Source organism: Hemibagrus wyckioides, linkage group LG19 (assembly GCF_019097595.1).
Source record: "Hemibagrus wyckioides isolate EC202008001 linkage group LG19, SWU_Hwy_1.0, whole genome shotgun sequence".
Lineage (NCBI taxonomy): Eukaryota > Metazoa > Chordata > Actinopteri > Siluriformes > Bagridae > Hemibagrus > Hemibagrus wyckioides.
The window spans coordinates 2,986,549-3,010,470 of NC_080728.1; the positions used below are offsets into that span (position 1 = coordinate 2,986,549).

Consider the following 23,922-nt stretch of genomic DNA (forward strand, 5'->3'; position numbering starts at 1 on the left):
TTTGTCCTGCTTGTTAGCCCATAACTAAACATCTGGTAAGTTTATGTGCTACTTTACCAAAGTCTTTTTCTTTTTTGCTATGTTTTAGAGATCCCAGTAAATTTGCACTGACTCACTAGAGTAGGTGAAATGCATCCCAGATCAGCCCCCTGTGTAAGCTTTCCTGAATTGTGCTACCAGGCAATGGTTGGGGATAACTCAGGGGAGCTTCCCTCATGGACAGCTCCAGGGCTAGAGCATTATTAAGCATTCTCAGGGGTTATTCCCATATTTCTTTTCATTTTAAAAGGATGAGTCAAAAAAGAGTGATGTTGTGCATGGAATTTATTTCTAGCCATTTGCTGGAGGAAAACAAAAAAAAAAGTAGAGACATCATCTCTCTTTGGAAAACCAAGCTTATTGCATACCAATGACTAATGCATTCACCGATAACCGATTTCATAATGCAGTGCAACTAAACCATAATCCTTTACCCACACTAACATCCAGGGACGAAAAATATTATTGTGACAGACCAATGTCCCTACCAGGCTGATGCATTGAAACGTATTGGTGAGGCTGTAAATGCTAGATGCATCATGCCTTTTTAATTTTTGTGCCATGACACATTATCATTACTTTGCATTATGTGTGTGTGAACTGGTTGCTCTGCAGTGCCTCCTGAAGTCTGGAACTTATTCAATAAACATCCAATATTTTTGCAAATCATGTTATCCCCTACTGCTGCTCAGTAATCTCAACACACATCAATGGACTATTCATAATGTGTTTTAAAAGTTTTTTTTTTTTTTTTTTTTACATGAAAATGTGTGCTAGTAATGCGAAATATACATTATACATAATGGCTACAAGTAGAGTTGAATGCTACATAAAATAATATAGTTTTAGGAAGAACACGCTGTACAAATGACTATCATTATGCGTAAAATGAAATGTAAAACAAAAACAAAGTCTCCTAAAGTGATTTCCTTGTAAAATGATTTTTCTGGGGCTCCCTCAGGGATATCCAGCAGAATAGCAATGACAAGAAAGGACTACTGGTTAAACAAATATAAACAGATATATTACAGTTTTTAAATAAAATCATGATAGTGATTTACTTGTTTTCTTTCATTAATAATGTGACACAATTCATATTATATGATACAGATGCATACTGTAGTAGGGCACTGCTATTGATCACTTTGGAGCCTCACAACTCCAGCGTTCAATGCTGAGCTCAGGTTACTGTCTGTGTGAAGTTTACTTCAATGATTTTTTTAAAACGTGATTTGACAGACATAAGCTGATGTTCTATTGATTTGTTCGACCTTCCTGGATGTTGTGCAATCATGGGAAAGTGTGCTCAGTGCTCTGTGGAGTTCGGAGTTATTTTTGCAACTAGTGGTCAAACATGGGAACCAGTGGGAAAAAAACTCACACTAACATTGACCCACTGGGGCTGGAATCACGATGCCCCATGCTTACTTTAAAACAACTGCAGCAGTGAACACAAGTGAATTTATTTTTTAGATCCATTTGCATGTAAGTTGTCCAAATGAACACTGGCATCTTTTTAGTTTAGTTCTCAATGCATTTCCTTATCAGAAAAAGATATGATTAACAATTTTCATTTTAAGATTTAAAAGTCTGATATCCAGCTATCCATGTAACTAGTTATTTTATTAAAGTATCTTTGGATTGTAATTATCAGCAGCCAGAATAACTGCACCAGCTGATTTTATTCATTTGGTTTAATTTGAGTTCAATAAACACATGAGAAAAATAATTGCACATCTAAAAGATTCATGAGCTAAATTCCTTTCCTAGTTTATTCTTTATATAGTTTAAAGGAATTTTTTTTTTACAAGAAAATACATCAAAAACATTAGTATTGATTTATTCATTCAAGTCAAATTGATTATCATACAAATTAAAACCATATTAAAACAGCCTACGTTCAATGAAAAGACATTATGATTTCATGACCTTGATTTAGTATATGAGTGCTTTATGAGTAAATATCAGTTTGTGAAGTTTTATAAAATAATAGGCTATACTGCTATACATACAGTGAGGGAAAAAATGATTTGATCCCCTGCTGATTTTGTACGTTTGGCCACTGACAAAGAAATGATCAGTCTGTAATTTTAATGGTAGGTTTATCTGAACAGTGAGAGACAGAATAACAACAAAAAAATCCAGAAAAACACATTTCAAAAAAGTTCTACATTGATTTGCATTTTATTGAGTGAAATAAGTATTTGACCCCTTTGCAAAACATGACTTAGTACTTGGTGGCAAACCCTTGTTGGCAATCACAGACGTCAGACATTTCTTGTAGTTGGCCACCAGGTTTGCACACATCTCACATCTCAAGGAATTTGGGCCCACTCCTCTTTGCAGATCCTCTCCAAGTCATTAAGGTTTTGTGGCTGACCCTTCAGCTCCCTCCACAGATTTTCTATGGGCTTAAGGTCTGGAGACTGGCTAGGCCACTACAGGACCTTAATGTGCTTCTTTTTGAACCACTCCTTTGTTGCCTTGGCCGTGTGTTTTGGGTCATTGTCAGGCTGGAATATCCATCCATGACCCATTTTCAATGTCCTGGCTGAGGGAAGGAGGTTCTCATCCAAGATTTAACGGTACATGGCCCCGTCCATCGTCCCTTTGATGCGGTGCGGTTGTCCTGTCACCAGGGGATGGTGTACTTGGGGTCATAGGCAGCATTCCTCCTCCTCCAAACACGGCGAGTTGAGTTGATGCCAAAGAGCTGGATTTTGGTCTCATTTGACCACAACACTTTCACCCAGTTCTCCTCTGAATCATTCAGATGTTCACTGGCAAACTTCAGATGGTCCTGTACATGTGCTTTCTTTAGCAGGGGGACCTTGCGGGCGCTACTGGATTTCAGTCTTTCACAGCGTAGTGTGTTACCAATTGTTTTCTTGGTGACTGTGGTCCCAGCAGCCTTGAGATCACTGACAAAGTCCTCCAGTGTAATTCTGAGCTGATTCCTCACCGTTCTCATGATCAGTGAAACTCCATGAGGTGAGATCTTGCATGGAGCCCCAGACCGAGGAAGATTGACAGTCCTTTTGTGTTTCTTCCATTTGGGAATAATCGCACCAACTGTTGTCACCTTCTCACCAAGCTGCTTGGCGATGGTCTTGTAGCTCAGTCCAGCCTTGTGTAGGTCTACAATCTTGTCCCTGACATCCATGGACAGCTCTTTGGTCTTGGCCATGATGGAGAGTTTGGAATCTGATTGATTGACTCCTTCTGTGGACAGGTGGGTTTCATACAGTTAACGAGCTGAGATTAAGAGCACTCCCCGAGAGTGCTCCTACTGTAATCTCAGCTCCTTACCTGTATAAAAGACACCTGGGAGCCAGAAATCTTTCTGATTGATAGGGGATCAAATACTTATTTCACTCATTAAAATGCAAATCAATGTAGAACTTTTCTGAAATGCGTTTTTCTGGATTTTTTTGTTGTTATTCTGTCTCTCACTGTTCAAATACACCGACCATTAAAATTACAGACTGATCATTTCTTTGTCAGTGGGCAAATGTACAAAATCAGCAGAGGATCAAATAATTTTTTCCCTCACTGTATACTGTCTACAGTAATAGACACTCAGGAGAAAATACCTACTGTACATGCACTCCATACCTATCCATAAAAAATGCACCAGAAACTATCCACTATACCAGGAATACCTGTACACCAGCTCAGTGGACAAGAAAACCTTTTTACCATGAGTGCACACATAATCAGCTTTATTAACTGTCATGTAAATCTGTCATTTAATTGTGACATAACTAATGATTTGTTCATCACTATTACTCTGCTCAAACATTGATGAAAGATTTTTAGTTTTGTTTCTTTCGTGTTCTGGCTGAATGTATGAACGAATAAGAGACAGACAGAGAGAGAGAGAGAGAGAGGGAGAGAGAGAGGCATCCGAAGTAAAACTGCAGAACAGGTGTGTAGATGTGTTGACTCTTTACTCGACCAAACACAATGTCTGAATTTACTCGGTGTCCTCTCCTGTTCTCTGATCCTTGAAGAGCAAGACCTCTTTATGTGCAATCACATCAGTTTAATTACAACTCTGCTATGCTCTGTTGTCGCATTGACATCAGGGTCTGGTGTCTGTGCTACACTGGCAGATTGTTTACCTTGTTAATGATGTGTAGGTCATGATCCCAACCACTTTCCGTTAATGGAGTCAGATGAGGGCACACTACAATAGCACTCTTGACACAAGTGTATATTTGTGTGTATGCTTGTGTGTGTGTTGGAACTAATTTGTATTTGTATCTGAGGTAGAAACAGGTGCTGTGAAAGTTTTTATTCAGTAATCAGGACTCAGTAAGCCACTATTAACAAACATTCACATGACATGTCTTTGGAAAACTGACTTTTCATCTCATTCTGAGTCAATATGCACATGAATTATTACTTTAGCTGGGCAGAATGATAATGTTTTCTGTACACTTCTTCACTTTGTGTCCTGGAGGGATTACATTTCTATACAGCCTTGCAGCAAAGGGCAGGCCTCATTCAAATAGAATGTTTCCATAAATATTTCATGCAACAATTCTGCATGGCTGAGTTTTGGAGAGTCTCTGTGAAAGAAAGACAAAGTGCATGTCTCTTATGGGAAAGCCTCTCTATTTACTGCTACCCGTCTTTGCTTACTGTGTGTGAACAAAATCTTATACACCAAGGATGAAGAATTATAAATAGATCTTCTTTTCTTCTTTAAAGACAGATTTGCACCATGAAAGACTTGTTCCTGACGGCTGTACCACACACTGTTAATGCAGCTCTTTCAGATTAAAGATTCAGTTTAGTCTTTGACCTCCTCACAGAGGCTACCAGGTTTTGGGAGAAACTATCTTTAGCAGAATATATTATGCTGTCAATCTTCACAAAAGCCTCTGGATTATCAGATACAAAATAGCCCCAAATTATATCTCAGGAGCTTCTTCTTAGGGTATGGAATCTTCTTCTTTTTTTACCCTGAATTTTTTGCATGAATGTTGTTCATGGCCAAAATGTTTGATGCTGACATCATCTGACAAAAATACATGATTAGCATTACAGAGTCATTTGGTGAAGTTCAAGCGGTGAAGTTTATGGATGTCAGAAAGTGCTTCTTTTCTGTAACCCTGGTAAAGCTAACAGATTATTCTCACTTCAGAATTACAGAAAAGGTGCAATACTGCAACTGTGATCTTACTACCAATAAGTTCATTTCTTAGACCTTCCCTGACTCTTAAAATGGAAGGAGAACACTGTCTTGTCAGGATCATATTCAGCATGAAGCTTTCCTTATTATATAAACTTCTTCTTGGACTTCTAACTGATTTCTGGTGGTGTTGAAAAGAGGAATTTAATTGAAAAAGGTTCATTTTGAATTGCAGAAATGGCATGAAGCCAAGAATGTAAATATAAAAGAAAAAATTGTTGGTAATCCATACTTGTAATCCATACTCATACTGAGTCATATGGATTACTCATACTTGTAATCCATACTCATACTGAAAATATTAGTGTTCCATCATCTTGACAGAAGGTCTGTGAACAGTAAGTCTGGGCAATTTGAATGACTTGACCTACTTTTATAATAAGTGATATCAGACTGCACTTTTAAATTAGACTAGTTATCTTTAAAACATCCCATCATGCATCTCATCTTTATTTCCCCTTTGAAGGCTGAATTTTACTACTCATTGATTTACAAAGTATATAATGCTAATCATGTGACAGACGCACCACAGGTGTCTGCATTCTAGACAGTTCCTATGACGCCAACATTACACACGTGAACACCACAATGAAGAAGACTGTAGGATGCTTGGCGTTGCTGGAAGCTACTCTTTATCCTCTAAGAGCATTTTGTTTATTCATTCAGGACTTCATTGTACAACGTACATTGTTGTAACCAAATAACACAGTGGAGAAGAATAGAAGCCATAGTGGAGAAGAATAGAAGCCAAGAAAAGGAAAACGCTGACAGCCTGCCAATAAAATACTCTCTTGGGTAGGGTAGGGTAACACAATTTGTATTTCTAATTGCCTTTTAATTGATTTGTTTGCTTTATTTCGCATCCGTGCGTTAGTGACAGATTTACGGCTCATGTTACACAGACTGCTTAACACACTGAATACACCACACTGATTTATCAGTCTCATTATTTTAAACAAACAAACACTCTTACTGTGATGTGGCAAAGACTTTTGGAAATCAAGAAATTTACAGTTACACCTATTACACCATTAAGTATGATGTCTTAAATGTGTGAATAATTCAGAGTGCTTCACTGGTGGCTCAAACGATTAAAAATAGCGAAAGGTGGCAACATAAAGTGTCCCAGAAAGACATGAAGTTATCTCTTTTTTACTCAGAAGTTTAATTAGTAATATAAAAAAAGTGCAATTCTAGCTGATTGAGGCACAACCATGTATGTTCTGACACACTGAGTTCACTGACACCTGTATACTTTATATAAATGGTTAAATACAGACAAAGTTGTTTAAAAGGGGAACTAATATAAACTAAAAATAATATACTAATTCATTTCTTTGTGGTTCTATGTGAACTTTTAAGTGTTTCAATCATTTCATGCATTAAAAAAAAAGAAAGAAAATCACAAAACAGGTGTTGAAAACAGCCACATGAAAGATGCTGGGTCATGTTCTAAACTTGTAGACTACCAATCAGATGGTTACCATGGTTACGCCGAATTGGTGCTTGTCTCCCATATTCCACTGGCCTGTGAAAACTATATTATCATGACACTCTGATCACATGACTGCGTTACACCAGATTCACATTCACAGTAATTAGCACTAGCATGTAGGTCATGTCTTGTACAACACCCGCTGCCTAGCTTTGTCCTCTGGTGTCCTTGTTCCTGATTTATTTATTTATTTATTTATTTATTTATTTATTTATTTATTTATTTATTTATCTATCTATCCATGTTAATGCCTTGCATTGTTATCCTAGCTTTGTTTCCTCTACTTTGTATTTCGTGTGCTTGACCTGCATTAAACAAAGTCTGCAACTGTACCTGCCACCTCTACAAGTCTCAGACATAAATCAGGTTCAAATCCCAGGACTGCTAAACTAAAAGTGCTGGACCATTGAGAAGACCTTTAACCCTTAACTGCTCAGTTGTGAGAAGTGAGCTACTAGTAAGTTGCTCTGGATAAGGGCGCCTGCCAAATGCTGTAAATATAAAATGCTTTTCTTTCTCCAGCTCAGCTGTATGGTTTGTATTTTGGGGCAAGTGAGGCTTGAACAGAAAAAAAAAGTCACATGTAAGCAGACTAACACACCCTTATTAGTGAAACTGTAACTGCATGTCCTCAAGGCTGGTGGTGTTAAACATTTTGATAAGGAGGACATCCAGTCATTGTGTAAAGAATCATTAATATGAAATCATGTTAAAAGGCATCAGGCATGAGTTTTCAAATTCCAGATTTGGACACCAAAATCAGGTTTTGGACACCAGTTATGTTCTTTATTTGTATAGCACTTTTTACAGTGGATATTGTTGCAAATCAGCTATACATGAATATAAAAATTGAGAGTAAAAGATGTCAAATTTATATAAATTTATTAATTTATTTATACTTCATGAGCAAGCCAAAGGTAATGATGGTAAGGAAAAACTCAATAAAATGTTATAATGAAGAAACCTTGAGAGGAACCAGAGTCAAAAGTGAACCTCATCCTCATCTGGGTAACACCAGAGACAGAGAGAGAGAAAGATTATTAATCATTTCCTTTCTATAACTGTTTATTGTCAAGTGGAATTATAAAAGCAGGAGCTTTTCATCAGGAGCTTTTCATATCAGTATAGGCATCAGTGAAAGTTCTAAATTCAGTAGAGTTTTAATGGAAATTTCTTCCTACTGAAGTAATCAAATGTTCATTGACGGACACCCTAGAGCAAAGAAACTGCTGCGGCAACAAACAAACTGAGCCAATAGAGGGCTGTTCCCTTAACTTCAGCAATATTTTCTACCCTATCAAGAAAAGTATGATTGATGGTGTCAAAAGCTGCACAAGATCAAGTAACACCAGCAAGGAGACACAACCCTGACCACAGGCCAGTAACAGGTCATTTACCACTTTAACCAGTGCTGTCTCTGTGCTATGATGAGGCCTAAATCTGACTGATACATTTCATGAATGTTAATCCATATGTAGGTATGAACATAACTGCTGTGCTAGAAACTTTTCTAGGATCATGGAGATTAAGGTTTGATGTTGGCCTATAGTTGGACAGCTGACAGGAGTTGAGGTTGGGTTTTATAATCAAGGGATTGATAACTGTATATGTAGTTTCCCCAACAACAGCAATGACAACAACGACTCCAAAAATCTACTCTTACAAGTTAATGAATGAGAATGGGCTGAAAAAAAATCCCATTTTGCTACAGAGAATTTAGACTGGCATGAGATCTGCCTTGTACTGCTTATGTATTGAAACCCTTCTCACACTGATCTGTTTCTGAGAAGATTGAGTATCAGAGTTTATTACTCAATGTTTTACTATGCTACTAATAGTTTGTGTATTTAATTATATATGATGGCATTAATTTTCCAGCTAGAGACCTTTTTTATGCTCTGGGCACATCACTTTCCGGCATTAAGATTTTATACTTCCTTTTAATTCCTTTACTAACTTCGCCCTCTGTATTTTTAGTGCATACATAATCTAATCTAATCTTCTTTTTTTTTTGCTTGTGTTTATTTGACTGGCATGTTGACTTGAAAATGTTGCTGTATGTTTTCAGTGTCTTTGTGACTTTTGATCCAAGGGTGATGAGATGCTACTGCAATTTTTTAATCAAATCAACTGCGTTCATTTTTTTTAATTCATTCTGATCCTGTGCTTCGATTGTCACATGAACTATTTCGTGTATGAAGTTGGTTTTCCTTGCTTGTTGATTTCCCCTATGGTTATGGTAGTAACTCTTCTGTGCTGTGACCCTTGCTTGGAAGGGTATAAGTACTTTATAAATGGGTTAACCAGTAAAAGCACAGCCTGCATCGTATGCTATGTTCACACATACAGCAACTGGTGACCATTTATTTTGAATCCTTTTGCAATTCAGTTTCCTCAGAAAGTGTCATGCTATCAAGTTTGTATCCTTAGCTCTCATGATTCTAAACCCATGACCTGCCGTCAATCTCCTATCCTCATAGTCGCTGATTATTCATGACATTCATTTCTTTGCACTCAGATGAGTCCTTTTAAATCTTTAAATAACCCACACTGACAAACACATTTTGCAAAGCCTCTCTTAAGCACAGTGTCAGTGATTGTTCCAGGCCGTTGTTTACTGCCTGTTTTGATTACTGTTTTCTCCAGAGCCTTCTAACTGTTTGCCTCTTTAGCTTAGTTTTGAACTTGTCTGCTGATCTCCAGACCATTTGCCTGCCTCATGTGTCTGAGCCCCTTTTGTTTCTCTGCCAAAAATCATTACTTTTTTTTGTCAGAATTTCAGCTTTCATTTCCTGATATTTACATCTAAATGTACACTTTCACACATTTAAACAACTTAGAACATGACATCTTTTGTCTTAAAACATCCATTTTTCAAGTAGTTAAAAATATTGGAACACGTGTCTGAACAATTAATAGCACTTTACCTTCGGTTTGAGCCTCAGGAATCACCTGTGAGGACTGCATTTGTTGTTAAAAGTATAAAGTAACATGAAGACCAGAGAGCTGTCTATAAGAGAAAGGCAAGCCATTTTGAGGCTGAGAAAAGAAGGAAAATCCAACCGATCCAATACACAAGCACTCGGCGTAAACAATGCAACAATTTGGAATGCCCTGAAAAAGAAAGAAAGAACTGGTGTTCTAACAACCGGACAGTGAACACATCAGTCAGGGAAAACAACAGCAGCTGATGACAGAAACATTGTGGGAGCGGTGAAGACAAACTCAAAAACAACAGTCAGTTACATCTCCAACAACCACCACATGGCCAGGGTAAAGGTGTTACAAATCTCCATTTCAGGAAGACTTTGAAGGCAGAAATATAGAGGCCATACTGCAAGCCACTTATCAGCAGTAAGACCAGATCGGAAATTACAAATAAACACAAAGATGAGCCACCAAAGTTCTGGACCCAAGATGTGCATCTACCAAAGTGATGGAACGTCCAAAGTCATTCAAAACATACAAGCTCATCAGAGAAGCATGCTGGAGGACATGGCTTGGGCTCGCATGCCATCTGAAACTGAAAGAAGCTGTGCTGCAAACCTCAAAATCACAAAAAAAGAACGCACCAGTTAGTTGATGCTTGGTGCAGTTATTACAAGCAAAATATATGTGACCAAATGTTAAGTGTTAATTATTTTAATATAATTTAGGACTACCTGTTCAGATACTTTTGCTCAGCTAAAAATCAGGTGGTCTGACACGAAAGGTGGCATATCTAAACTGTGTAACACATCTAGATGTAACTATCAAAAACTGAATCTGAAACCCGAATCCGTTGTCCAGTGGCGGACTGGGACAATAATTCAGGCCGGGAATTTGACTCCATCCCAGGCCACCTTTGCTGCTGCTGTCACCGTCACCCTATTCATGTAATCTACCAGGCTACTAATCTTGCAGGCTACCCCATTAATTGATGTAACAGGTAGATTACTAATAAATAATAAATATATTTATTAATTAATAAACAGGCCTAAATGAACCATAAAAAACTTACTAGGAATACACCATCTATACTACCACACCACAGACAAATATAAAATTGGCTCACATTTTTAAAAAAGGGATGATAAGAGATACACATTTAAATGTTGATCTCTCTCTCTCTCTCTCTCTCTCTCTCTCTCTCACTCTCTCACTCTCTCTCTCTATATATATATATATATATATATATACACTATATTGCCAAAAGTATTCGCTCACCTGCCTTGACTCGCATATGAACTTAAGTGACATCCCATTCCTAATCCATAGGGTTCAATATGACGTCGGTCCACCCTTTGCAGCTATAACAGCTTCAACTCTTCTGGGAAGGCTGTCCACAAGGTTTAGGAGTGTGTTTATGGGAATTTTTGACCATTCTTCCAGAAGCGCATTTGTGAGGTCACACACTGATGTTGGACGAGAAGGCCTGGCTCTCAGTCTCCGCTCTATTTCATCCCAAAGGTGTTCTATCGGGTTGAGGTCAGGACTCTGTGCAGGCCAGTCAAGTTCATCCACACCAGACTCTGTCATCCATGTCTTTATGGACCTTGCTTTGGTCACTGGTGCACAGTCATGTTGGAAGAGGAAGGGGCCAGCTCCAAACTGTTCCCACAAAGTTGGGAGCATGGAATTGTCCAAAATGTCTTGGTATGCTGAAGCATTCAGAGTTCCTTTCACTGGAACTAAGGGGCCAAGCCCAGCTCCTGAAAAACAACCCCACACCATAATCCCCCCTCCACCAAACTTTACACTTGGCACAATGCAGTCAGACAAGTACCGTTCTCCTGGCAACCGCCAAGATATAATCAGAATCAGGTGTTCCAATCACTTCCATGGCCACAGGTGTATAAAATCAAGCACCTAGGCATGCAGACTGTTTTTACAAACATTTGTGAAAGAATGGGTCGCTCTCAGGAGCTCAGTCCATCTGGCAATCTGATGGACGAGTCTGGGTTTGGTGGTTGCCAGGAGAACGGTACTTGTCTGACTGCATTGTGCCAAGTGTAAAGTTTGTTAAACATTAAAACATATATATATATATTAACATACTGATCAATATAACATATTGATCAGTATATCAAAAGTATCAGGAAAACTTACAACACCTACACCTACGACAGTATAAGTAACAGATAATATTGTTCACTCAGTGGCATAAAAACAGACCAGTAAGAGTAAGTAATTAGCACTAGTACAGCAAAAAAAAAAAAAGAAAAGAAATTTCTGGTCAAATTTGGCAGTAGAAAACACTGTATCCCCATCTCTAAAACACTGTGCTAGTTTGTCATTTTCTAAGATGTTGCAACATGCTCTTTTAAAACATAACATAAAAAATATAACATAATAAAAAGAGTTCTATTAAAACTATATTTTGTAAACACCATTAGCTTGCACAAAGTGGACTTCTTAGGCGATAGTTAGCCATGCTGTAGATGTGTGCAGGTAATACATTTTTATTTATTCCAAAAAAATCTTGACCCTCTAACACTTACACTCTCTATTCTACTTCTGTGCTATCTACCTGATTTCTTTTATTTATTATATAAAAACCTTGACCCACTAACACTAGTATTCTCTGTTCTATCTACTTTTTATTTATTTTATTTATTAAAAAACATGCTGCATGTACTGTGTTAGACTAAACGAGACTTGTCACAGCACTTACATGTTGTTGCTCGTTTGTTGGTTTGATTTTATCTATTGTAAGTTGCTTTGAATGAAAGCGTCCATCTGACAAATGATGATGTAAATGTCATGTAAATGTAATTGTGACCGACCTGCTCCCCATATTCAAGCACACACTCTTTAAGTCACTCTTGCGGTACTTGACGTTGTCTACCAGCTCGGCCTGTGCAGCGCTGCTTCAAGTTGAACACACCTATTACCTGCCTCTGGAAATAGCCAATTAGGCAGTGCGTCGCTGGTGTCATGTGGTGATGCAATTTTCACTCCGCAATTTCCTGATTTGTAGATTGAGAGGTCCGTCAATTCATTCCTAGCTGCATACCAGCCTCTCGCACGTCAAGGTGATCGACTGCACGGGGACAGGCCAGAACAACTGTCAGGCCACTGGGAATGTCCCTGTGCTCCCGATGGCCAGTCCGCCCCTGCTGTTGTCTCAAAATCGTCTTTTGATCTCAAACCCAAATGGCTATAACAAAAACAAAATTTTTGTGGGTTCATTTTAATTTGTTATTTATTTTAGGACTATATTTATAAAATTTTCGGTGGCTTAGTGCTTAGCACGTTCGCCTCACACCTCCAGTGTCCTGGGTTCGAATCTCGCTCCTGCTCCTGTGTGTGTGGAGTTTGCATGTTCTCCCTGTGCTTGGTGGGTTTCCTCCAGGTGCTCCAGTTTCCTCCCACAATCCAAAGACATAGAGACTGATTGGAGTCTCTAAATTGCCCGTAGTGTGTGAATGTGTGTGTGTGCCCTGCGATGGGTTGGCACTCCGTCCAGGGTGTATCCTTCCTTGATGCCCAGTGATGCCTGAGATAGGCACAGGCTCCCTGTGACAAGAGGATAGATCAGATAAGTGGTACAGACAATGAAATGAATATATATATATATATATATATATATATATATATATATATATATATATATATATATATATATATATAAATTACAAATATATATATATATAAATTACAAATATATATATATATATATATATATATATATATATATATATATGTATATATATATATATATATATTTGTAATTTAGTTGCATACCTTTTTCCTATATTATTTGTTCTTTTAGGTATAACAAGTATAGTGTTTTGTCCACATTTAGTCGCAGCAATCAAGGCTAAATGTAAGACTAATAATGCTGATTAGATATTGACTGTGATTGACTTAAATAAACCTAGTCCAAGCATCATTACATCTTCAGTTAATTCTGAGGTCTGAATATCGATTAGTGCAACTCCTTAGTATGGCTATTAAACTCTAAATATGGCTATTAGTGATTTTATGCCTATAGTTTCAGAAAATAATAGATTTTTTTTCCTCAAATGCTTGAATGAAGCAAATGCTTGTAATTACAGACAAGTTATTAAACAGTTTTAAAACAGTTAGTAAGGTCAGGAACAAACACTGGATGCAACATTAAGTGTGCTTCTATGCTGCTGGTGAACAACTTGATTAATTGACTTTTATTATTGACTTGATATGGGTCCAGCTGAATCTGTTCCATGTCACAATATCTGACCGATATCTACACCAAAAACTCTTATTATCTCATTGTATTTTTTTTTACACAACTTTTATGAACCTGCTAGCCACTAGCTCCAGGCTGCTTTGCTATGCTGCGATAAATTGGTATAAAAGGTCAGGATCATGTGTGAAAATATTTGACTGAGTATTATTTAATTTATTCAATTAAATGAGTAATTAAATTAAAAAAAAAATAATTAAACAAGAATGCAACCTCCTTTTCCCAGATCCTGTATTGATGTAATGGGAGTTTAAGGCACTATCTCAGACATTTCCACTACACTACATTTATGCCGACTCATCAAGACTATTTTTGTAGCATTTACAGCATTAATTCTGCTATTTTACATATCTCTGAAAGATGGTGCTCTGATTCCAGGCCTGCTCTGTTCCCTGTTTTAAATAAAACAGTTTGAGAAAACATGCTTAAAAAATGCATTTTTATTCTGCATCAAATCTGTGTGAACAAACCTTTTGTCTAAAGATAAAAAAAAAAAAAGATATTGTTAACTGGTCTGTCCGGTGCTGCGGATTTCAACATCAACAACACTTTTTAATGTTATTGCAAAAAATGTGTGACCAGCTTCAACATTCAGGTGTCATACAGTTAAATGTCTGTAGTTATGTGTCGGTGTTTTCTTTTGGCTTAAATCACATTTTCAACAATGCTTTTTCAAAATGGCTCAATTTTTATTTAAAGTGTATTGTTGCTGTTGGCATTATATTTTCTTATAATACTGCTGGTACTATTCAGAACTTCTGTATACCGTTGTTTTGCCAGCTCTTAGTTGTCAGATTCATCCTCAATCTTTCCCTGAAGTCACAAATGTTTAAATCAGTGAATTGTAAAGCAGTCTGTGGTTTGCATGTGGTACCTACAGTGCATTCAGAAAATATTCAGTCCATTTCATTCATTTATTTTAAGTTTCAGCCTTTTGCTAAAATTCTAAACTCCAAAACACACACACACAAAAAGATTTGTAATTATTTTGCAAATTCAGATATACATAACTGATATAAGGACATATACTGTACCCTTCACTACATGGCTGCGTCCCATTTGTTCATCTTTGTTGTTTCTACACTTTGTCCACCTCTGGCAAATTCAATGGATTGGACAAGAATTCGAAATGCACATATCTATAGAAGATTTGACAGCTGAAAATTCATCACATTAAAAACCAAGACACAAGGTCAGAAGAACCGCCTGCAGAGTAACAGCATTGTGTTGAGGCTCAGATCTGAGTTCTGCTGAGTTGAAGGTTCCCTGAAAGCACACAGTGGCCTTCATCTGTCATAAATGGAAGATGTTTGGAACGTCCAGGAATCTTTCTGGCCAAACTGAGCAACTGGAAAAGAAGGGCTTTGGTAAGAGAGGTGACCAAGAACCCAATGGTCCCTCTTGTTTGGGTTCAGAGATCATGTGTTGAAATGGAAGAAACGTGCAGAAATTTACACATCAATGTATCTGTGCTTTAGGGAAAACAAATCTAATTCCAAGTTGTGTCTGAGTCAGTAAGTCTCCGTCTGGCCCTCTGCCTTAAAGCCCCAATAGTTTTGAATACTTTCTGAATGCAAATACTTTTTCATATTCAATATCAATGCATTCTCCCTGCCTTACTTTACAGTAATTAATGCAGCCCTCTGTCCAAAATGTTTGCCACCTCTGCACAAGCCAAATCTGTGTTGAGAAAATGTTTTGCAAAACATGTTACTTTTGATTTGATTCAAAACGTTAGACTGCTCTCTCCAGTCACTCTCTTTACATTTACCAGAGAAAAAGATGTTCACGAAGCAGTCTCCTTTTTTAGGTGTGCATGTATTCTTCCACTCTGCAGGAGGCGTCATGAAAGTGGCTTGAATGTCATTTTATTCCTCAGGGACATGATTATTGATTCAGGGATGGTATCACTTGTTAATTCATCTTGTCCCTCCACGTTCTTATTTGTCTTTTGATTTCTCAGAGGCTCCATGAGGTAAAAAATAGAGTTGAAAAGATTCAGGTCATATGTATCACACCGCGTATGAGGTGTATGTTACGTGTGCAAAATGAAATCATTACCTCTGTGAAGAATACGGTGATATGTTTTTGCCCTCTGTATGTCTAAAATACACTGTGCAATATTTATTCAGCAAATATTCTAAGGCATTCACCTCATCAGTGTGCTCATTAGGCAATTATGCTAATTATTGGGTAGAAGTGTGCATCATATTAAACAGCTCTTCAGTACTTGGAATTCATGCAGAATGGTGCGGCTGCTCATTTAGAAGAGTAAATGAGATGGCAAGATTTCACACTCCCATTGGACTAGAGTAATAAAATAAAGGGAAAATATCACTTAATGTTTGTGTGTGTGTGTGTGTGTGTGTGCAGGGCTGGAGAAGGTGGGCCGTGACTCCAGTTATGAGCAGGAGGGAAAGGTTCAGTTTGTCATGGATGCTGTATATGCTATGGCCCACGCTCTCCACAGCATGCATCGGCACCTGTGCTTCGGCTACCCAGGCCTGTGTCCCCGCATGAGCAACATCAACGGCAAAGAGCTGCTGGAGTACATTCGCAAAGTCAAGTTCAATGGTGAGTAACTTTGTTTAGAAGCTTACTGGTTTCATCATCTGATTAGAAGAAACCTAGATGGTTGTTTTTGATACTTTGAGGTTTTCTCTTGCTTCAATTGCAGATGTGTATTCTAGTCATCTGCCTCTTTTTGTTTTAAACAAAGCAAGCCCTTTCATTTGTTTTACTTTGAGTTGTCACTTTATATAGATCATAGCGGAGGCTGAATAAATCCATTTTTCTGCAGCATTGCAGCATTTCTTCAGAAGATAATAAGTGTGCAGTTTTCTCTGTGATGTACTTCATCTTTATCATTTATGAGGTGACAAAAAATAGTGTTCAGTGTTCTTGGATCGGTGATGTTCGCTCATCTCTCTGAGCTCACACAAGTCTTGATTACTCTGATTTGTGCCTTATTTTTTAAAAATTGCCTTTTTTTAAAAAAAAAAAAAACAAATTATCAGATGTTTTCATTTTTTAACCATTCTCTTCCTTCTTATTTAATCATCTCTTGCTGGCTGGTTGCAGACACATTGTCATTTTTGTAACTGCTGCTAAGCAATTACTCGAAATCAACATATATTGTGATGATAACAGAGGTGTGTAGGACCTTAATGCCTTAATTCACTCTCTACACCACTACTTCCTTTCACTGATTGTAGAAAATCACAGTCTTCTACATCTGGACTAAAAAGTTCCAAAACAACAACAAACAACAAACATTATGCAGAAAATGCAGCAATCATGATATATAACAATAATGCACAGTGTTTCTGTAGAAACGTTTAAATAACGTGAAGTATTATAAGAAAATAACCCCACAGCCCACCGGCAATTTCATTGTTCTGCCACCTTAATGAGGCAGGGAAGCAATTTAAATAAACACACTCACAAAGCGAGCACAAAAAGGGGTTTTAAGGAGGATTGTTTAATGAATGTGAGTTGAATTGAGTTTTTCTTGCAATGTAGTTCAGACCCCTATATAGACCTTTTCCTGCATTGTGTTCTGTAATAAAACTTTTTATTTTAATTGATTTTCAATTTATTTCTGCCTGGCTGGGAAATAAATGCCTGGATTACCTTTTTTTTATTATTATTATTATTAATATTTTTTATTTACCAAGGGTCATGACAGAGGTGCAGAGGCTGGACTTTGCCACTGGGAATAAGAGCAGAACTGCAGTAAACATATAAACAAGTGAAATATACTGAATATATTCACAATTATCTAGTATTTCCTAGTGTATGATTATAGTAAACCAATTATATTATAGGATTATTAAACCTATTTCTACATATATGTATCAATTTTTCAAAAAATAGTTTTGTTTATTTGCTGGTTTTATTATTTTTCTTTGTACAAGAAAAAATTTGTATGCAGTTCCAGCTTTCTTAACTGTGTAAGCTCTCTCTACATGTCTAATGAGCCAGCATGAGCGATTGTTATAGTCTATCTGCACAGCTTGGATTCTTCTGCTGATAGAAGAGAGCTCCTCGATGACTTCCTCTTAGAGGACAGGACACTAAGATCAGATACAACTGCTGCTACTGCATTGCAGATTTAGCCAGAGACAAGGAGAGAACCTTGGGCTGGAAATGCTCAGAAAAAAAAAAAAAGGGAGTGGGAGTGAGAGTGAGAAAACTGGATGAGGTAGAAGCACTGAGATGAGGGCAGTGATTAATAGCTGGAAGGTCTTCACATATGTTTTTAGGATCTCTGAAAAAAAAATGCCTTAAATAGAAGAAATCTGTGTTAATCCTCGCACCTACACAAACACCTCAAACATTAACGCCTCATCATTTTTGGTGTTGCTCTTCATGTGATATTATATACGGTGTAAATCCTTTTTAGTTCATTTAAATCCACAAAGCCTGTTGAATGTATGGTGAAGTATGCCAAAAACAGTCTAACAGGATTAAACCCAACAGGTATAAACCCAATGTTGATTTTTTTTAACTTGAACTTGTGTATTTTGAAGATACACACACACAATCTGTAGAATGCCACATAATTAGTCCTTGTGGCTAGAGCAGGAACACAGATACAAGAAAAAGGGGCTCGGGTTGAGCGCCCCGGAGCCCAGGTGCTGTTCCTCAGAGTCTCCCAGTTTTCTCCTATTGTCTAAGAAACATGCTAATAAATGGACTGGGAAAAATAATTGTTGTGGTGCCCTGTGAGGAACTGGCATCCCATCTATATTCCTACCTCATGCCCAGTGTTCCCAGGATAGGTTTAGGCTCTGGACCAGCCAAAACCTTGACCAGGATAAAGTGGTTAGTGAGTGAGAATACATGTGAGGGAGAATTTCTCCCTGTTTCTCTACCTCCCTGAGTGTGTGTGTGTGTGTGTCGGTGTGTGTGTGTGTGTGTGAGAGAGAGAGACAGAGAATATAATAGAATGAAAACAAGCTGGAAAGATCCAAAATTATTCGCTTTGAAAAAAGCCTTGTCACATTACTAACTGACTATCATGCCAAGGACACAAGCCCAAGTAAAAAGCTTGCTGTACAAGTAGAGTACTGCCGAGATTGCATCATGCACATAAAGGATTTCAGAGAACAGAGACCAGTCGATGCCGAGGCAACAGACACATCGCTGGTGTTCATCCATGTCCTCTAGGAGGCTTACACATTGGCTGTATGGGTGTAAATCCTGCAGCATGGCTCGGTAGTCGCTCTCAGCCAAAGCTGTGTATAATGGAACCCAAATAACTTGTGTCCCAACCAGGAAAAGAGGGCCTGAGAGAGCTCAACAGCAGCCAGCAACAGTATAAAGAGAGACTACTCATCCGAGTTAGGTCACAGGCCTGCTATTCCAGATACTGGCTGCAGGACTGAACCTAAACACTGAACTGATATAGAGTCCCATTGGGGAAAGAGGGAAGCTTAATTTACATTTATATTTATATTTATGGCATTTGGCAGATGCCTTTATCCAGAGCAATGTACAAAGGTGCTTTGAAGTCTCCATCAATGAATATGTCAATAATGGTTAGCAAGGTTGTAGACTAAGGATACTATGAGTATAAAACTCTGTGAAGAGGTAATATGGCACCTTATTTCTTTTAAACAAACAAGGAAAAATAAGTGCTAGTTTAAGTATTTCAGGAAGAGGTGTATCTTTGCACATCATTTGAAGATGTTTGAACTGTTCTGACATGGAAGTTCATTCCACCACCAAAAGGTGCCAGAACAAAGTAGAGTCTTGATGCATATGTACTCTGTACCCTCAGACATGGTGGGGCCGGTTGAACAGTGCTATAGGATCTGAGGGAGTGTGGTGCAGTGTAGGGAGTGAAAAGAGCTTTAGGGTAAGAGGGTGCTAGTGGGTTTTTTAATGTGTAGGCAAGAATCAGTGTTTTCATACAGCTACTGGAAGTCAGTGAAAGGAGCGATGCAAAGGGTTGGTGTAGGAGAACTTGGGAAGATTGAAAACAAGTTGTGCAGCTGCTTTTTGGATCATTTGCAGAGGTCGAATTGTGCTCAGAGGTAGACCTGGAGCAACTTGCAGTACTCCAAACTTGAAATGACAAGAGACAGCACCTGAGCAGACTGTGTGGATAAAAATGGCAGAATCCTTCTAATGGTGTAAAGGAGACTTGAGTGTGTCGAATGTGTGAGTAAAAGGATAATCCATGGTTACCACAAGGTTGTGAGCAGTGACCGAAGGGAAGATCAGCAAGTTGTCCAAGATGATTGCAAGGTCTTGACTTAAGGATGAAACACGTGGGATGAACAGCAGTGGTGTCTGAGGGAGGAAGGTTTCATCAGCATAGCAGAAGTAGAGGGAGTAAAGAAAATGACCAAGCTGGAGACCAGTGGAGAGTCTGTGTGGACCAGATGTTGATCCTCTCCATGTTACCTGATATGAGTGACCATCCATGTAGTAAGCAAATCTTTACCATACTGCACCACAAATTATAAAACTATTGAGGGTGGACAAGAGAGGGTCGGTTGACTGAGTCAAATGCTGCCGAAAGGTTGAGGCGGATAAGGACACATGATAGTTTGGCTGATCTAGTATGTAGTTTCTTAGTGACTACTGAAAGGGCAGTCTATATGTAATGTGACAGACTGTTTGGGCTATTGGAGGTTGTTCTGTGAGAGATAGAGAGACAGATGATTGTAAACATGACAATCAAGGATATTAGAACGAAAAGAGAGAAGTGATACTGGTCTGTATGTTGCTGATGTCTAAGGGATCCAGAGCAGGTTTCCTGGGTGAGATGGGAATAACCCTTGCTATCTTGAAGGCAGTTGGTACATGACAGATGTTATGGAACCAAATGATGATTGTAGTGATGAAGAGCACTGTATGTGTGATAGTGGAGCACTGGAGGATTGTGGTACACTGCAAAAGGCACAAATCATCAAACAGTGGGTGATATGATTGAATAGAATAGAACGTAACTGAGACGCGAGTGTCACACTGGACAACATATACAGTACATAACAAGGATAATAAACTAACAACGAAACATAATTCAAGCAAGGAATCATGGAGTTCCTTTAAAGATCGCATAGGACAAAAGGAAGAACAGGCAGCATGCCCTAGAAAATTGGCTTTAATGGATGCTGATGAATTTGTGAACATCCTAAACTGCTCTCTCTCTTCCACAGCCACACACATGCACATAAAGTAACGCTCCCAAATCACAAATATATGCTAAACAACATTTGGATTGTACCGTGTGTGAAATCTATTGTCTCCATTCCATTCTGAAGACCTGTGATAGCTTGAAATCCTGCATTATTGTTGTGTTTTTCTGTTTTGTATTGTGTGAGTGATATGGAGGCATGTAAAGGCATTATTCAACTCGTGGTTCGGAAATGCCAGACCTGTCTCCAATTTCTCACTGAAGTGTGCCCATGGCTAAGAACCTGAGAGCAGAATAGATTTGAGTGTGCACAGAAATGCCAGTGCTGCATTAGGCTGGCCTCTTGAAAAGTGGGGCAAGTTGCTGGCAGAGATCAAGTAAAATTACAAGTTGAATGGAAGCTCCTGATAATCAGTTTAGCCATGATTACACTTTTCTACCACTTGGGGTTTCTGCATAAACATGATCAAGAGTGTGTGTAAATATTAGTACACACAAGTAAAACACATTCTATTCCTGCAAAAATTTTACGCAGGGTTACATTCAAATAGAAATTAGGATTAAATTAGGATTGCTATAGAATCAAATGAAATAAAACCGTTATTGTTAGAAAACAAATCTTCGATTCTACAGAATACCATATATTAATTATAAATATTGATATGCAATTCATTCAGGGTGGATTTTCCTTTAATGGTGCAATGATAATGGTAATGCTTGTGTCATTACTTGCCCGAGGCTCTTTTCAGCTCTGCTCTGGGAATTAAACCTCGTCTGCATAACTGTCACATTGACCGAAGTGGATTATTTCCACTCACCACTGCACAGCTAATCCACATTCCTATGGCAACTTCTGTGGCACCACAAAAAGTGGCTGATTGATTAAGAGAGTAGAAAAGTAAGCAGCTAATGAGGATCTCTGGCCAAAATGTTAATGAAACAGAAATAGATGAAAGCTGGGTTCTGTTCTTGAAAAGCCGAAATTCGATGGAACTCTGAGTTGAATCTGCCAAATCACAGACCTGCTAATTTGTCAGTTCCAAAAAATGCAGATTACAGTTAGTTAACTCAACCCTGGATAGACTGGATAACTGTGTGTTCATGACACAAAACCCTCAACAGTCATTATGTGATCAATTGTGGAGAGTAGTGAAGTGACAATACAGCATAGGACATTTTTAAACATTAAAGCAAATGTGTGGGGGGGGGGGCATATTTTAACATCTACTGACATAGATTTAGCTAAAATGACAGTCACTAGCTCCAGCATTCAGAAATATAAAGAATGAAGACATGGTACATTGCCAAGGGTCGATACTCGGGATTGTAAAACTCACATGTTTATCCATTGGTTTCTAATGGATTTAGATATGTTCTGAACAGAACTGACCCAGGACACGTGTCATTGTAAATAATGAATATTTCGTACTATGAATAATGACTAATTACAAATTTCTGAAAGGCAATATGAACAAAAATTAATGTACACCGACAAAATAAATAAATCTCTTAAATGCTTTGTTTTGATGGGTTGCGATACTATAAACACAAAAATTTATAACTAATGCAGTTTTCACAGGTGAAACCCAGAGCTCAAATCAAGACTAGACATTCAGAGCTATTCGCTGTTTAAACAATCAGTCTAACAGAGCACACCTTGGAAACACAGATGGAAATATCAGGAAATGAAAGCTGAAATTCTGAAAATAACTATTTCTCATATTTATCTATTGATCTAAAACCCTAAAACTTCAGTGTATTGTAAATACAAAAGAATTCATTTGCTGTCCCAGTACTTCTGTACAGTCCAATAGACTGCATTTCCTTGAAAATCAGAGTCCAACAAAGGAGTTAATTTAAAAATAAAATGAGCAAATAAAAAATTGAGGGGGTTTTTTCTCTGAAAAGTTGCAAGCTAGCTGCAAAGCACTATCAAAGCCAGGCTGATACAGACTGTCACATCCGCCCAGGACATTTCACAACCATGCCACTATCTAGAACACTTCTGATGTCATGTTCATTTCCTGTTCCTACAGTATACGGCACAAGGATAATCACACACATGGAGAAGCCTTGCTGAATATTACCGAGACATCATGTCTTGCCTTGTTGTTAATGCCCCTTATGTCTAGTTTCTTTGTTTACTCGTTTCGATTTGCCCTCTGGATTTTGGAAACACAGTGCCTTATTGTGCATCGATCTTTGCCTGGCCTTTTGACTGTTCTCTGAATTTGGAGTTTTGCATTGTGGACATTATTCTGAGTAATCCTCCAGCACACCCAGCCTAACAATCTCTCTGAGTTGCCTCTGAGCCACAAAGCCATTGAAAACATAGCAATGCTAACACTGTGGTGTTGTTTGGACCAAAGGCTAACCATAAATGTCATTATAAGTGATAGTGATCTCAATTAGTGTATTTGACATTCTGATGTCAAGTCAACTACAGCTCCTATTATCCTATAATTTTCATTGATGTAACACATCAGACTCAGAGAGAGAGAGAGAGAGAGAGAGAGAGAGAGAGAGAGTTTGGATCCTTGCTCACAGGTGCTGTAATAGAAAATCCAATCAGGCAAAACAAAATCACAATTCAGATCAAAGTTGGCAATATTCAGGAACACAGGAAATGACAGTGCAAACAAGCCAGAGTCTAATCCACAGAACAAACCAAGTATATGGGCAGGGGGTCAAACACAGCAGAAATGAACAAAAGAATAACAAGGCAGAACAAAAGTTGTAATGCTTGGAAAGACACAATGAATGATTAAACCCAGAGTAATTATTCTCAGTTTTGATTCCACAAACAAAGCTAATTGGAGGTGCTACTG

The 23,922-nt window shown here is 38.1% G+C and overlaps 1 protein-coding gene across 2 annotated transcripts in view; it reads left to right on the top strand.

Moving 5' to 3' along the window:
* The window catches only part of grm8a (glutamate receptor, metabotropic 8a), a 211,252-nt gene that overhangs the window by 157,097 nt on the left and 30,233 nt on the right, over positions 1 to 23,922 (top strand). For both annotated transcript variants that reach the window (XM_058417469.1, XM_058417470.1), the window contains exon 7: positions 16,318 to 16,518. In XM_058417469.1, coding sequence (XP_058273452.1) covers positions 16,318 to 16,518 — 201 coding nt within the window. The remainder of the gene's footprint in view (positions 1 to 16,317; positions 16,519 to 23,922) is intronic.